This window comes from Schistocerca gregaria, chromosome 8 (assembly GCF_023897955.1).
Source record: "Schistocerca gregaria isolate iqSchGreg1 chromosome 8, iqSchGreg1.2, whole genome shotgun sequence".
NCBI classification, from domain to species: Eukaryota; Metazoa; Arthropoda; class Insecta; order Orthoptera; family Acrididae; genus Schistocerca; species Schistocerca gregaria.
The window spans coordinates 393,780,380-393,793,697 of NC_064927.1; the positions used below are offsets into that span (position 1 = coordinate 393,780,380).

General features: G+C 42.9%; 1 protein-coding gene across 2 annotated transcripts in view; it reads left to right on the forward strand.

The window, feature by feature from the left end:
* The window catches only part of LOC126283929 (Meckel syndrome type 1 protein), a 135,594-nt gene that overhangs the window by 86,794 nt on the left and 35,482 nt on the right, over nucleotides 1–13,318 (forward strand). For both annotated transcript variants that reach the window (XM_049982312.1, XM_049982314.1), the window contains exon 4: nucleotides 12,950–13,184. In XM_049982312.1, the coding sequence (XP_049838269.1) occupies nucleotides 12,950–13,184 (235 nt within the window). The remainder of the gene's footprint in view (nucleotides 1–12,949; nucleotides 13,185–13,318) is intronic.

Sequence of the window (13,318 nt, forward strand, 5' to 3'; positions counted from 1 at the left end):
ACCTATGAACAAAGGGCTTCCAGTCATTGAATATTTTGAAACGCCTTAGCAGAAAAACATGGAGAGTTGCCAGGCCCCTCTCCTGCAGTTTTATAGGGCAGTTGTTTGATCACACTTAATCGTAGCGTGGTCTATGGATCACCCTTCCTTTCTACCTCAGGGTGTTAGATGCTGTCCACCATGAGGGCATTCGGAAGTCGAGTGGAGCCTTTCAGACCAACCCAGTTCAGAGTCTGTGTGCAGGGGCTGGTGAACCACCACTCTGAATTCGGTGATGTGTCCTTTTGGCTCGTTTGCACCTCGTGGTCTAATGGCTAGCATTGCTGCCTCTGGATAATGGGATCGCTGGTTCGATTCCCGGCCTGGTTGGGAATTTTCTCTGCCCAGGGATAGGGTGTTTGTGTTGTCATCATCATGTCGTTGTCATTTCATCATCATTCATGAAAGTGGCTACATTGGACTGTGTAAAGATTGGGACATTGTATGGGCACTGATGGATAACTGTACAGTTGAACGCCCCACAAACCAAACATCATCATCATCGTCGTCGTCATTCTTTTGGCTTGACAGATGCTGAAAATCTCAGTGTCACCTCAGTCATGGACATTTAGTTCAGTGTTCCAACCCACCTTTGAATGACTGTTCAGGAATCTGCCCCATGTGACCAAGCCATTTGATATATGTGCTACAGACTGTGTCAAGGATCTGGATCTCTCAGGCATCAAAATACACAGCCAGAGAAGGAATGTATTGCTGCTGTGGTGTCTTCTGAGGCCCAAAGTGATTTTAAGCTTGACACAATACAAGAAAACTTGTATTCCAGATTTTGTTTCTACAACTTTGTTTTTGTCCATTTTAAGTACATACCATACTTTTTTCATTGTTTATACAGATGGATCCCAGCAAGAGAATGTTCTCGGTTGTTCTGCTGTTTTCCTTGATAGGGTTTTTAAAGTGTTTCTTCCAGAACAATTTACAAATTATGATGCAGAATTATATGGCATTCAGATGGCACTGGAGAGGTTCACTGATATCACCATGCAAGGTTTTTTGTCTCTTAGTGCACTGAAATGAAATGATCATATGACATTGTTGGCTGGGAGGTCCCATTTGGGTTTGGCCGCCAAGTGCAAGTCTTATTTCAGTCGGCGCCATGTTGGGCGACTTGCAGCTGATGATGAGGATGAAATGATGATGACAACACAACACCCAGTGCTCAAGTGGAGAAAATCTCCAACCCGGCCAGGAATCGAACCTGGCCCCAGTTTGTGGGAGGCAGGCATGTTACCACCCAGCTAAGCAGGCAGACTCTTAGTGCACTGCAAGCACTTCATTAATGCATCCAATAGACCCACTGCTTCAGCTCACCCATGACTCCTTATAGCGGCTCCAACACTGCGTCAAGGAGGTGATCTTTTGCTGGGTACCTGGCCACACTGGGATACAGGGCAATGGCATGGCTAACAAAGCTGCCAAGGAAGCATGTTGGGATGGTACTGCGCATCAATGTCCCATCTCGTTGCATGCCATCATCTCATTTTACGACAGATGGATCATGCATCAGTGGGAGACTGGATGGTTGCAGGTGACAGACAACAAACTGCGGTTGCTCAAATCGACTGCAAAGGCTTGGCGGACTTCGTGTCAGCTTCACTGTTGGAAGCAGGTTCTGCTTACCAGACTGTGCATCGGACATAACCCTTTAATACATGGCTTCCTCTCTGGCTGAAGGATCTACCATCCACCACTCTGTGAGGTTTGAGGCTTCGTACATTCAATTCAGTATACTGTGGCTACTTGTGTCCAATATACTGATATTAGGGCAGCCCTCAGTCTTGCTGGAGATATGCTGACTGTCCTCGCAGATACCGATGCCAGTGTTACAAGGGTGGGAAATTTTGTGAACTGTCAGGCCTCATCCCTAAATGGGTGGGTAAGGGTGGCAGACTTGAATACATTATAAACTGCTCTGCATGTGGGGACAGCCTTCGTCCCGACCCACGACATTTGCATGCTAACTTTTCATCAGGGCACTCATGACCATGATGCCAAGTGCCCCCTCAACCCAAATTATCATCATCGTCATCATCATCAATTTCGTAGGCTGTTGACAAAACTTTGTCTCACTCGTTCAATGGCATCGTCAGATGTTCTTGGATGACCTGATGATTTCCCATGTCTTACTCTGGGCGGGGATTACTCAAGAGGATGTCATTATCAGGAGAAATAAAACTGGCGTTCTACGGATTGGAGTGTGGAATGTCAGATCCCTTAATCGGGCAGGTAGGTTAGAAAATTTAAAAAGGGAAATGGATAGGTTAAAGTTAGATATAGTGGGAATTAGTGAAGTTCGGTAGCAGGAGGAACAAGACTTCTGGTCAGGTGACTATAGGGTTATAAACACAAAATCAAATAGGGGTAATGCAGGAGTAGGTTTAATAATGAATAGGAAAATAGGAATGCAGGTAAGCTACTACAAACAGCATAGTGAACGCATTATTGTGGCCAAGATAGATACGAAGCCCACACCTACTACAGTAGTACAAGTTTATATGCCAACTAGCTCTGCAGATGACAAAGAAATTGAAGAAATGTATGATGCAATAAAAGAAATTATTCAGATAGTGAAGGAAGATGAAAATTTAATAGTCATGGGTGACTGGAATTCGGTAGTAGGAAAAGGGAGAGAAGGAAACGTAGTAGGTGAATATGGACTGGGGCAAAGAAATGAAAGAGGAAGCCGGCTGGTAGAATTCTGCACAGAGCACAACTTAATCATAGGTAACACTTGGTTCAAGAATCATAAAAGAAGGCTGTATACATGGAAGAAGCCTGGAGATACTAAAAGGTATCAGATAGATTATATAATGGTAAGACAGAGATTTAGGAACCAGGTTTTAAATTGTAAGACATTTCCAGGGGCAGATGTGGACTCTGACCACAATCTATTGATTATGACCTGTAGATTAAAACTGAAGAAACTGCAAAAAGGTGGGAATTTAAGGAGATGGGACCTGGATAAACTAAAAGAACCAGAGGTTGTACAGAGTTTCAGGGAGAGCATAAGGGAGCAATTGACAGGAATGGGGGAAAGAAATACAGTAAAAGAAGAATGGGTAGCTTTGAGGGATGAAGTAGTGAAGGCAGCAGAGGATCAAGTAGGTAAAAAGACGAGGGCTAGTAGAAATCCTTGGGTAACAGAAGAAATATTGAATTTAATTGATGAAAGGAGAAAATATAAAAATGCAGTAAATGAAGCAGGCAAAAAGGAATACAAACGTCACAAAAATGGGATCGGCAGGAAGTGCATAATGGCTAAGCAGGGATGGCTAGAGGACAAATGTAAGGATGTAGAGGCTTATCTCACTAGGGGTAAGATAGATACAGCCTACAGGAAAATTAAACAGACCTTTGGAGATAAAAGAACCACTTGTATGAACATAAAGAGCTCAGATGGAAACCCAGTTCTAAGCAAAGAAGGGAGAGCAAAAAAGGAGGAGTATATAGAGGGTCTATACAAGGGCGATGTACTTGAGGACAATATTATGGAAATGGAAGAGGATGTAGATGAAGATGAAATGGGAGATACGATACTGCGTGAAGAGTTTGACAGAGCACTGAGAGATCTGAGTCGAAACAAGGCCCCCGGAGTAGACAACATTCCATTGGAACTACTGATGGCCTTGGGAGAGCCAGTCCTGACAAAACTCTACCATCTGGTGAGCAAGATGTATGAGACTGGCGAAATACCCTCAGACTTCAAGAATAATATAATAATTCCAATCCCAAAGAAAGCAGGTGTTGACAGATGTGAAAATTACCGAACTATCAGTTTAATAAGTCACATCTGCAAAATACTAACGCGAATTCTTTACAGACGAATGGAAAAACTAGTAGAAGCCGACCTCGGGGAACATCAGTTTGGATTCCGTAGAAATGTTGGAACACGTGAGGCAATACTGACCCTACGACTTATCGTAGAAGGTAGATTAACGAAGGGCAAGCATACGTTTCTAGCATTTGTAGACTTAGAGAAAGCTTTTGACCATGTTAACTGGAATACTCTCTTTCAAATTCTGAAGGTGGCAGGGGTAAAACACAGGGAGCGAAAGGCTATTTACAAACCAGATGGCAGTTTTAAGAGTCGAGGGGCATGAAAGGGAGGCAGTGGTTGGGAAAGGAGTGAGACAGGGCTGTAGCCTCTCCCCGATGTTATTCAATCTGTATATTGAGCAAGCAGTAAAGGAAACAAAAGAAAAATTTGGAGTAGGTATTAAATCCATGGAGAAGAAATAAAAACTTTGAGGTTCACCGATGACATTGTAATTCTGTCAGAGACAGCAAAGGACTTGGAAGAACAGTTGAATGGAATGGATAGTGTCTTGAAAGGAGGATATAAGATGAACATCAACAAAAGCAAAACGAGGATAATGGAATGTAGTCAAAATAAGTCAGGTGCTGCTGAGGAAATTAGATTAGGAAATGAGACACTTAAAGTAGTAAAGGAGTTTTGTTATTTGGGGAGCAAAATAACTGATGATGGTCGAAGCAGAGAGGATATAAAATGTATACTGGCAATGGCAAGGAAAGCATTTCTGAAGAAGAGAAATTTGTTAACATCAAGTATAGATTTAAGTGTCAGGAAGTCATTTCTGAAAGTATTTGTATGGAGTGTAGCCATGTATGGAAGTGAAACATGGACGATAAATAGTTTGGACAAGAAGAGAATAGAAGCTTTTGAAATGCTGAAGATTAGATGGGTGGATCACATACCTAATGAGGAAGTATTGAATAGGATTAGGGAGAAGAAAAGTTTGTGGCACTACTTGACCAGAAGAAGGGATCGGTTGGTAGGACATGTTCTGAGGCATCAAGGGATCACCAATTTAGTATTGGAGGGCAGCGTAGAGGGTAAAAATCGTAGAGGGGACCAAGAGATGACTACACTAAGCAGATTCAGAAGGATGTGGGTTGCAGTGGGTACTGGGAGATGAAGAAGCTTGCACAGGGTTGACTAGCATGGAGAGCTGCATCAAACCAGTCTCAGGACTGAAGACCAACAACAACAACAACAACAACACTGAGCGCTCTGTTCCTCAAAACATTTATGCCACTCCTAAACTGTAGGCCCTGTAAGAGGATCTTTAGCATACGTGGAACGGAAATTCACTGACTTCAATTCTTCAAACCAAAACACATGGCTAGCACTCTTGGGTCCAGTGAAGGCAGCCATCTTTAATGCAACTGCCTCTAGCACTTCTTACAGTGTGATTCAGCACAAGTGAACTATGTGAGTAAAACCTGGTGTATTTCCCTACAACTTGGCACTACAGACACCTCTGTAGGTGCTATGAATGAATTTATATGAATTTTCAAGTTGTAGCATCCTTTTTGAAACACCCTGTAGAATGCTGACCACTGTTTACATAACAGCTGGTACATGACACATTTCGTTTCGCAGGTAGCTCTCCTCTTTATAGTATATGTTTTGCTAGTTACAGGGCTGTGGTAGGTGGTGGTAGGAGGTTGCACAGGACATGTGGGGCAGTCAGAGGGTAGGAGCCATATGATAGGAAAATGGATGCAGAAGGAGCATAAAATCTGGCCAGGATATTGCAGAAGTTGCAGTGGGATGGGGCAGGGCTGAGCGGAGCTACAAGAGCTACTCTAGTTGTGGTGGCCAAAATGGCAGACAGAATGGACCTAATATCAGGGCATGACATCAGAACGCCAGAGCCTTTTCGAAGTAGCTGATTAATACAATAAAAACCAGGATAATACTGAATGACAAGATGTGTACTCCTTGATGGTGTATTATTGTAAAGAGTCTGGATCTGAACAAACACGTTGGCCTCAAATGCCAAGGCTGTAGGGAAGGATTGTGTGACATGAAAAGGCTGCCAACTGACAAAATGTAAATACTGCATTTTATTGGTAGATTTAATATGAATATAATTGTGAAGCTGACCCTTGGTGAGGATGAGCTCAGCATGAAGGAAAGTGGCATGGGATTCAGAATAGGGCCATGTGAAATCCAACTAGGAGTGTGTATTAAGAGATTCCAAAAATTTTAAGAGGTCACCTTCACCATGGGTCCATAAGGTAAAATGTCGTCAGAGTACCTAAACCAGTCAAGTGGCTGAAGGGTTATGGATCCCAGGAACTGCCTCTCCATGCAAGCCATGAAGAGGTTGGCATAGGAAGGAGCCATCCTGGCTCCCATGACCATGACTGATTGATTTGAATGTCTGCCCCTCAAGGAGAAAGTAGCACTTCTTAAGTGTAAAGTTCATCTAGGTGAGCAGGAAGTATGTCATAGGTTTGGAATTAGGTGGGTACTGGTTGAGGTAATGGTCAGCAGCAGACAGACAATGTACTGTGGGGTATTGGTATAGCAGGAGGCGGCATCTGTGATGACGAGAAAGGTGTGTGATGGGGGTAGGATGTGCACAGATTTCAGACGATGTAGGAAATGGTTTGTGTCTTTAATACAGAAAGGGTGTCTGTGTACTATAGGTTGCAGGTATCAATCAACTAAGGAGATATATGTTTGGTGGATACTTTCAAGCCAGCAACTATGGGATGGCCAGGATTATTGGGTTTGTGGTTCTTAGGAAGAAGGTAAAAGATGGGAGTGCATGGTTTGTATGATGCAAGAAGTTCTATAGACAGAGGTGTTAGTCCTTATGAGGTGCCTGATGTTTTAAGGAGGGAGTGTAGGTCATTTAAACCACAGGGATGGTGCCTTGATGGCAGATGCTGTACATAGAGGTGTCAGACAGCTGGAGTGGAGTCTTGCTTACACACTCCAGTCATTCAACTTCCACAATTATAGATCCTTGTCTGTCGTGGGATGATGATGGGGGTCATCAGTTTGTAGGGAAGTAAGAATCTGGAGGTCTGCAGAGGAAGAGTTTAGATCGTGTTGAAGGGACCAGAGAAAGGGTTGTGAAGCAGTGCAAGATGTTAAAAAATGGAAAATCCAGGATGGAGTGTAACAATATTATGATAAGGATAGTCGCTACTCACTGTGTAGCGGAGAGGCTTAGTCGCAGATAGGCACAACAAAAAGACTGTCACAAAGTAAGCTTTAGGCCAACAACGCCTTTGTCAAAAATAGACAGCAGACACAGACGCTCATGAAAATGCAACTCATACACACGTGACCACAGTCATGCCAGCTGCCAGAGACTGTGGTCTTGTCGTGTGTGTGTGTGTGTGTGTGTGTGTGTGTGTGTGTGTGTGTGTGTGTGTGTGTGTTTTGTCAATTTTTGACAAAGGCCTTGTTGGCCAAAAGCTTTTTTTGTGACAGTCTTTTTGTTGTGTCTATTTGCAACACAGCATCTCCGCTGTATGGTGAGTAGCAACTATCCTTTTCACAATAATGCTCCATGTTAAGAGTTCTTGTAAGGCTTGTAAGGGGTGATTTTGAGGTAATGATGATTGATCATGATGGCATTGTGGATGGAACTGTTCAATTCAGGGTTGAATGTCAGGTTTGCTGTTGAAAAGATTTTGGGATTGGGTTGGAAAGTGATATTCCCATTTGGCATTGTGTGTGAAGGAAGGTAGTTGCTTCACCAAAGCAGCATGATTAAATACAGGTTTAGAACTGAAAGTGTGACCCTTGGATAATGCAAATAATTCAGAAGGGGAGAATGTTTAGATGAGGGGTTCAGAACACTGTACAGTTGTGGCTATGATAATGTAGGCTTACCCAGCGTAATAAATCTTAAAAGTCTCTTCTGTTTTGCTGCCGGATCCTAAAATCAACTTGACTCAATATTTCGGCAATCCAACTGTTCGCCATCTTCAGGAAAATGCTGCTTCTGCTGATGAGTCCCGCTGAGAACTGATGCCAGGCTGCAAATCAACATTCTATATAGGCAACCATTCAGTGCACAGCGCATGTGGCACCCATCACGGTTGCTGCCCTCCAAGACAGGGAGGTGGTGCCACCCTTAGTGGAACACTGCTGGCAACAGTATATCGCACTCAGGGCCGCATCGAAGAACATTCAGTTTTGATGCGAGATAATACAGGATTCCACGTCTTGCTAAGACTAAACCCATTGTCTCTGTTGATTAAATTATCTGCCAACCTAATTTCAATCGCGTCTTTATAGACACTGTTCTAGAAACCGGAAATGTTGGCAACTACCACAGTTTCATCAAATTTCATACTGTGTCCCTCATTTAAGCAGTGTTCTGCTACTGCCAATTTTTCCAGCTGTTGTAGCCTTGTATGAGGGTGGTTTTCCACACACCTGTCATGCACTGTGTGAATCGAATGGCCAATGTAAGCTTTCCCACATTGACACAGAATTTTGTAAACCCCGGGTTTCCTAAGCCCCAAATCACCTTTCACAGAGCTGAGCAGTGCCCTAATCTTAGAAGGTGGATGGAACACACTCTAAATGTTAAAATTCCTTAAAATTCGTCCAGTCTTAAACGATAAGCCTCCAGCATAAGAAAGAAAGACCACCAATCTATGTTCCTCTTCATACACCTCCGGAGATGGTCCAAACTCCATAGCCCGACGAATCTGCTTCTCGGACTATCCATTTTCCTTAAAAACAGCCATCAAATGCGCAAGTTCCTGGGTTAAGATGTGTGTGTCGGAAATGGCATACGCTCTCCGTACCAAAGTCATAAGGATGCCACTCTGTTGGTGTGGTGGATAACAACTCTTAGGATGCAGATACCAATCTGTGCGCGTCGGCTTTCGGTGAACACCATGTCCCAAAGTACAAAGTGCAAGTAGTGGGTAGGTAGTTGCAAGAGGTTGTTGTATTTTAAACTGTAAGAGGGGATGGTGTACAGTAGGATTGTTTCCAAAAGTAGGGACTTTGTGTTAGGATTTTAGGGGTAACTCCCAGGGATAAGCAGGTTCCAAGAAACAGGGCATAGGATCTTAATTTTGATACTGCAAAGCACGTTTTTCAGATGCCTGAATGTTAGATGTGATAGAAACATCATGGCAAGAGAAGAGGGTTTGGAGTATTAAAGATGGTTCAGGTGGCAAAAAAGGAGCAGAGGGGGAAATGAGACAAAAAAGGAAGACAAGCAATGAAAAAGACTGGAAAAAATGTAGAAAAATTCATACAGAGCTCATGAGAACTGTGGAGGGTTAACAATAGGTAATGAGTGGGTGAGAATTTCTCACCAGGAAAACCGGACTATCTCCTAAACTACCTCTACAGTGGTGGTTCACTTCCTGTCCCTCTCCAGCTCCTTAAACAGCCACAACTTCACCACCATTCCCCTCCTACAAATCAAACTTGGCCAATCTTTTTAACATTGCCCCACCTTCACAACTGACTCCCAAAGCAAAAATAATTCATGAACAGAAGAACTAGCCACATAAGTACAGTGTTCTGAATCTCTCATCTAAGGCACACACCCCCTCCCCACCCCAAATTATGTGTATTATCCAATGGTCTTGCTTTCAGCTCCAAACCTGTATTCAGTCATGCTGCTTTCGTAAATGACCCACCTTCCTTTACACATAATGCCAACTGGAAATATCACTTTGCAACCCAGTCCCAAAACAATTCTAACAGAAAACCTGACATTTAGCCCTATCTTGAACAGTTCCACCCATGAACCCATGTTGATCAGTGACCACTACCTAAAAATCACCCTTTACAAGCCTTCCAAGAATTCCTGAAATTCAGCATTGTTTCACAACCTTTTGTCTGGTCCCTATAGGATGACCCTTACTGTTCCTCTATTAACTTCCAGGCTCTTTGTTCCCTAAAAACTGGCAGACAAGGATCTGTCATTGCGGTACATGACCAACAGAAGTATGTAAGACTACACAGTCTATCTGACACTTCTGCATACAGCATCTGTCCTCAAGATCCCATTCCTGTGATACAAAATGACCTACACTCTCTCCTTAAGACCCCAGACCCCTCACAAGGACTAACACCTCAGTCCATAGAACTCATTACCCCACGCAAATCATGCACCCCCACCTTTTACCTTTTTCCTAAGATCCACAAATCCAATCATCCAGGCCATCCCATAGCTGCTGCCTTCAAAGCAACTACTCACTGAACTTATATCTGCAGACTTCCCTCTTACATTAAGGACACCAACTGTTTTCCAGATCATCTGAAATCTGTGCCCATCCCACTCCCATCACACATCTTGCTTGTCACCATTGATGCCATCTCTCTCTATACCAACTTCCCATGTACAATGTCTATTTGCTGCTGAACATTACCTCAATCAGCACTTATCTGATTCCAAACTTATGATGTCATTCCTGCTTACTTTAATGAACTTTATACTTACCAGCATCTACTTTACCTTTGAGGGGGAGACATATGAACAGATCAGGGGCATGGTCATGGGAGCCAGGGTGACTCCTTCCTATGCCAATCTTTCAGCAGCTTGCATAGAAGAGGGCTTCCTGGGATGCATAAATCTTCAGGCCCTGGTTTGCTTTAGATACACTGATGTCGTATTTGCCATGTGGTCCCCTGGCGAGGCTGATCTGTTAAAATTTTTGGCCTCTCTTAATACATTCTCTCAAATAAATTTCATATGGTCCTATTCCAAATTCCATGTCATTTTCCTTGATGTTGACCTCCATCTGTCCAGTGGCCAGCTTCACACATCTGTCCACATCAAACCCACCAACAAGCAACAGTACCTCCATTATGACAGCTGCCTCCCATTCCACATCAAACGGTCCCTTCCCTACAGCCTAGGTCTTCGTGGCAAACGAATCTGCTCCAGTCTGGAGTCCCTGAACCATTACACCAACAACCTGAAAACAGCTTTCGCATCCTGCAATTACCCTCCCGACCTGGTGGCAAATTACCAGAGCCACTTCCTCATCCCCTCAAACTCAGAACCTCCCACAGAAGAACCCAAAAAGTGCCCCACTTGTGACAGGATACTTTCCGGGACTGGATCAGACTCTGAATGTGGCTCTCCAGCAGGGATACGACTTCCTCAAATCCTGCCCTGAAATGAGATCCATTCTTCATGAAATCCTCCCCACTCCACCAAGAGTGTCTTTCCGCTGTCAACCTAATCTTCGTGACCTCTTGATTCATCCCTATAAAATCCCCAAACCACCTTCCCTACCATCTTGCTCCTACCATTTAACTGCCCCGGTGTAAAACCTGTCCCATGCACCCTCCTACCACCACCTAGTCCAGTCCTGTAATCTGGAAGGTGTACACGATCAAAGGCAGAGCCACGTGTGAAACCACCCACCTGCCTACACTGTGAAGCTTTCTATGTGGGAATGACCAGCAACGAACTGTCCATTCACATGAATGGACACAGGCAGACAGTGTTTGTTGGTAATGAGGATCACCCTGTGGCTAAACATGCCTTGGTGCACGGCCAGCACATCTTGGCACAGTGTTACACCGTCCGGGTTATGTGGATACTTCCCACTAACACCAACCTGTCAGAACTCCGGAGATGGGAACTTGCCATTCAGTATATTCTCTCTTCTTGTTACCTACCAGGCCTCAACCTCCGCTAATTTCAAGTTGTCACCGCTCATACCTCACCTGTCATTCAAAAACATCTTTGCCTCTGTACTTCCGCCTCGACTGACATTCTGCCCAAACTCTTTGCCTTTACAAATGTCTGCTTGTGTCTGTGTATGTGCGGATGGATATGTGTGTGTCTGTGCGAGTGTGTACCTGTCCTTTTTCCCCCTAAGGTAAGTCTTTCCGCTCCTGGGATTGGAATGACTCCTTACCCTCTCCCTTAAAACCCACACCCTTTCGTCTTTCCCTCTCCTTCCCTCTTTCCTGATGAAGCAGCCGTTGGTTGCGAAAGCTTGAATTTTGTGTGTATGTTTGTGTTTGTTTGTGTGACTATCAACATGCCAGTGCTTTCGTTTGGTAAGTTACATCATCCTTGTTTTTATATACATTTTTCCCACGTTGAATGTTTCCCTCCATTATATTCATATACAAAGTAATTTAGAAGTATTCCCTATAATTGTCAAAATGAGTAGATTATGACTAGTTGTAATTTGTTGTTAATATGCTTTACAGAAATAGTATGCTGCGGCTGCGTGTTAATGTATACTTTTCTCATTCTGTATCCCTGAGAGCTCTATTTCATTGTGCAATTTATGGAACAATCATTTGTGAGTTAATTAATCAGGAACAAAATTTGGTACGTCACTTAAAAAATAAGTCTTCTGGTTGTGGTAGTATGTCAACCAATGTACTGAAATTTTGTGTTGACTGAGAGTGTCTCATTCAGTTTCCTTTGCAATCTGTTTGTACAATCAAGGTGCATTTTCTGAAAGAATGAAATATACAGTATTAATAGCCACTTACAAAAGTGGAGATAAGCAAGTGACCTGTAAGTATAGGCCCATTTCTATGCTATTCACATTTTCAAAGCTTTCTGGAAGGTCGTTGACATCATAATATGGAAACTCTCTTCTGATAGTAATCTTCTATTAACAGCTCAGTTTGTCATCTGTAAACAATTTTGCTTTGAGAAAGTAATATATGATCTCCAGAGCTTGCTTCTGGGAGAATAAAACAAGAAAAATTACACTGTTGGTAATTTGTGTGACCAATCTTCAGTTGTGTAGAATCTACACAGCATTGTAGATTATGAAGCATAGTTTGAATTTACACAATACTGTAGAGTATGAAGCATAGTTCACCTCTCACAATGCTGAGAGAGTAGATGGAGTTTGACAGATGTTGAAGACTGTAAAATCTTCAATTAAATAAATATCTTAGTTTCTGACATTTAGTCAAAGTATTTAATTTTGAAAACTTTGCCAATAAATCAAATGAACATGAACATTTTATTACATAAATCTCCATTATTCTATGCAGACTTTAACGTCATTTCCCTTTAATATTTATTTGTGTAATTTTATATTAAAATACAGGTACAGTGTCTACCTTTGTCAGTGCATCTTATGCTCTCATTTTTCATTTTAGTGTTGGTGGTGAAAGCACCTCTGTGGGCCAGACTAGTGTACTACCAACAGAAGTTGTCCTTTGTCGTTTATCATGGGACAGGCAGCGTGGCCTTTTGACTGTAATGCCAGATTTCTCTCCTACTTCAGTGGATGGTAAATGTGAACCTTACCTGCTGGAAGTGGGAGGAGATGCACGTAACGCTTGTCGGTACTGGTTGTATCATGTCTCAGAGCAGCCAGATGATAATATAAAGGTGAGTTTTTGTGATAGGCTATTATTCATTTTCAATTTAATATTTTGGAACAGACTGCTGAAGAGAGTGAAACCTTCCCGTCTAATATTGGATGAACGTTTGCTTGCTGACTGAACGCTGCGTCTCTTAAAATC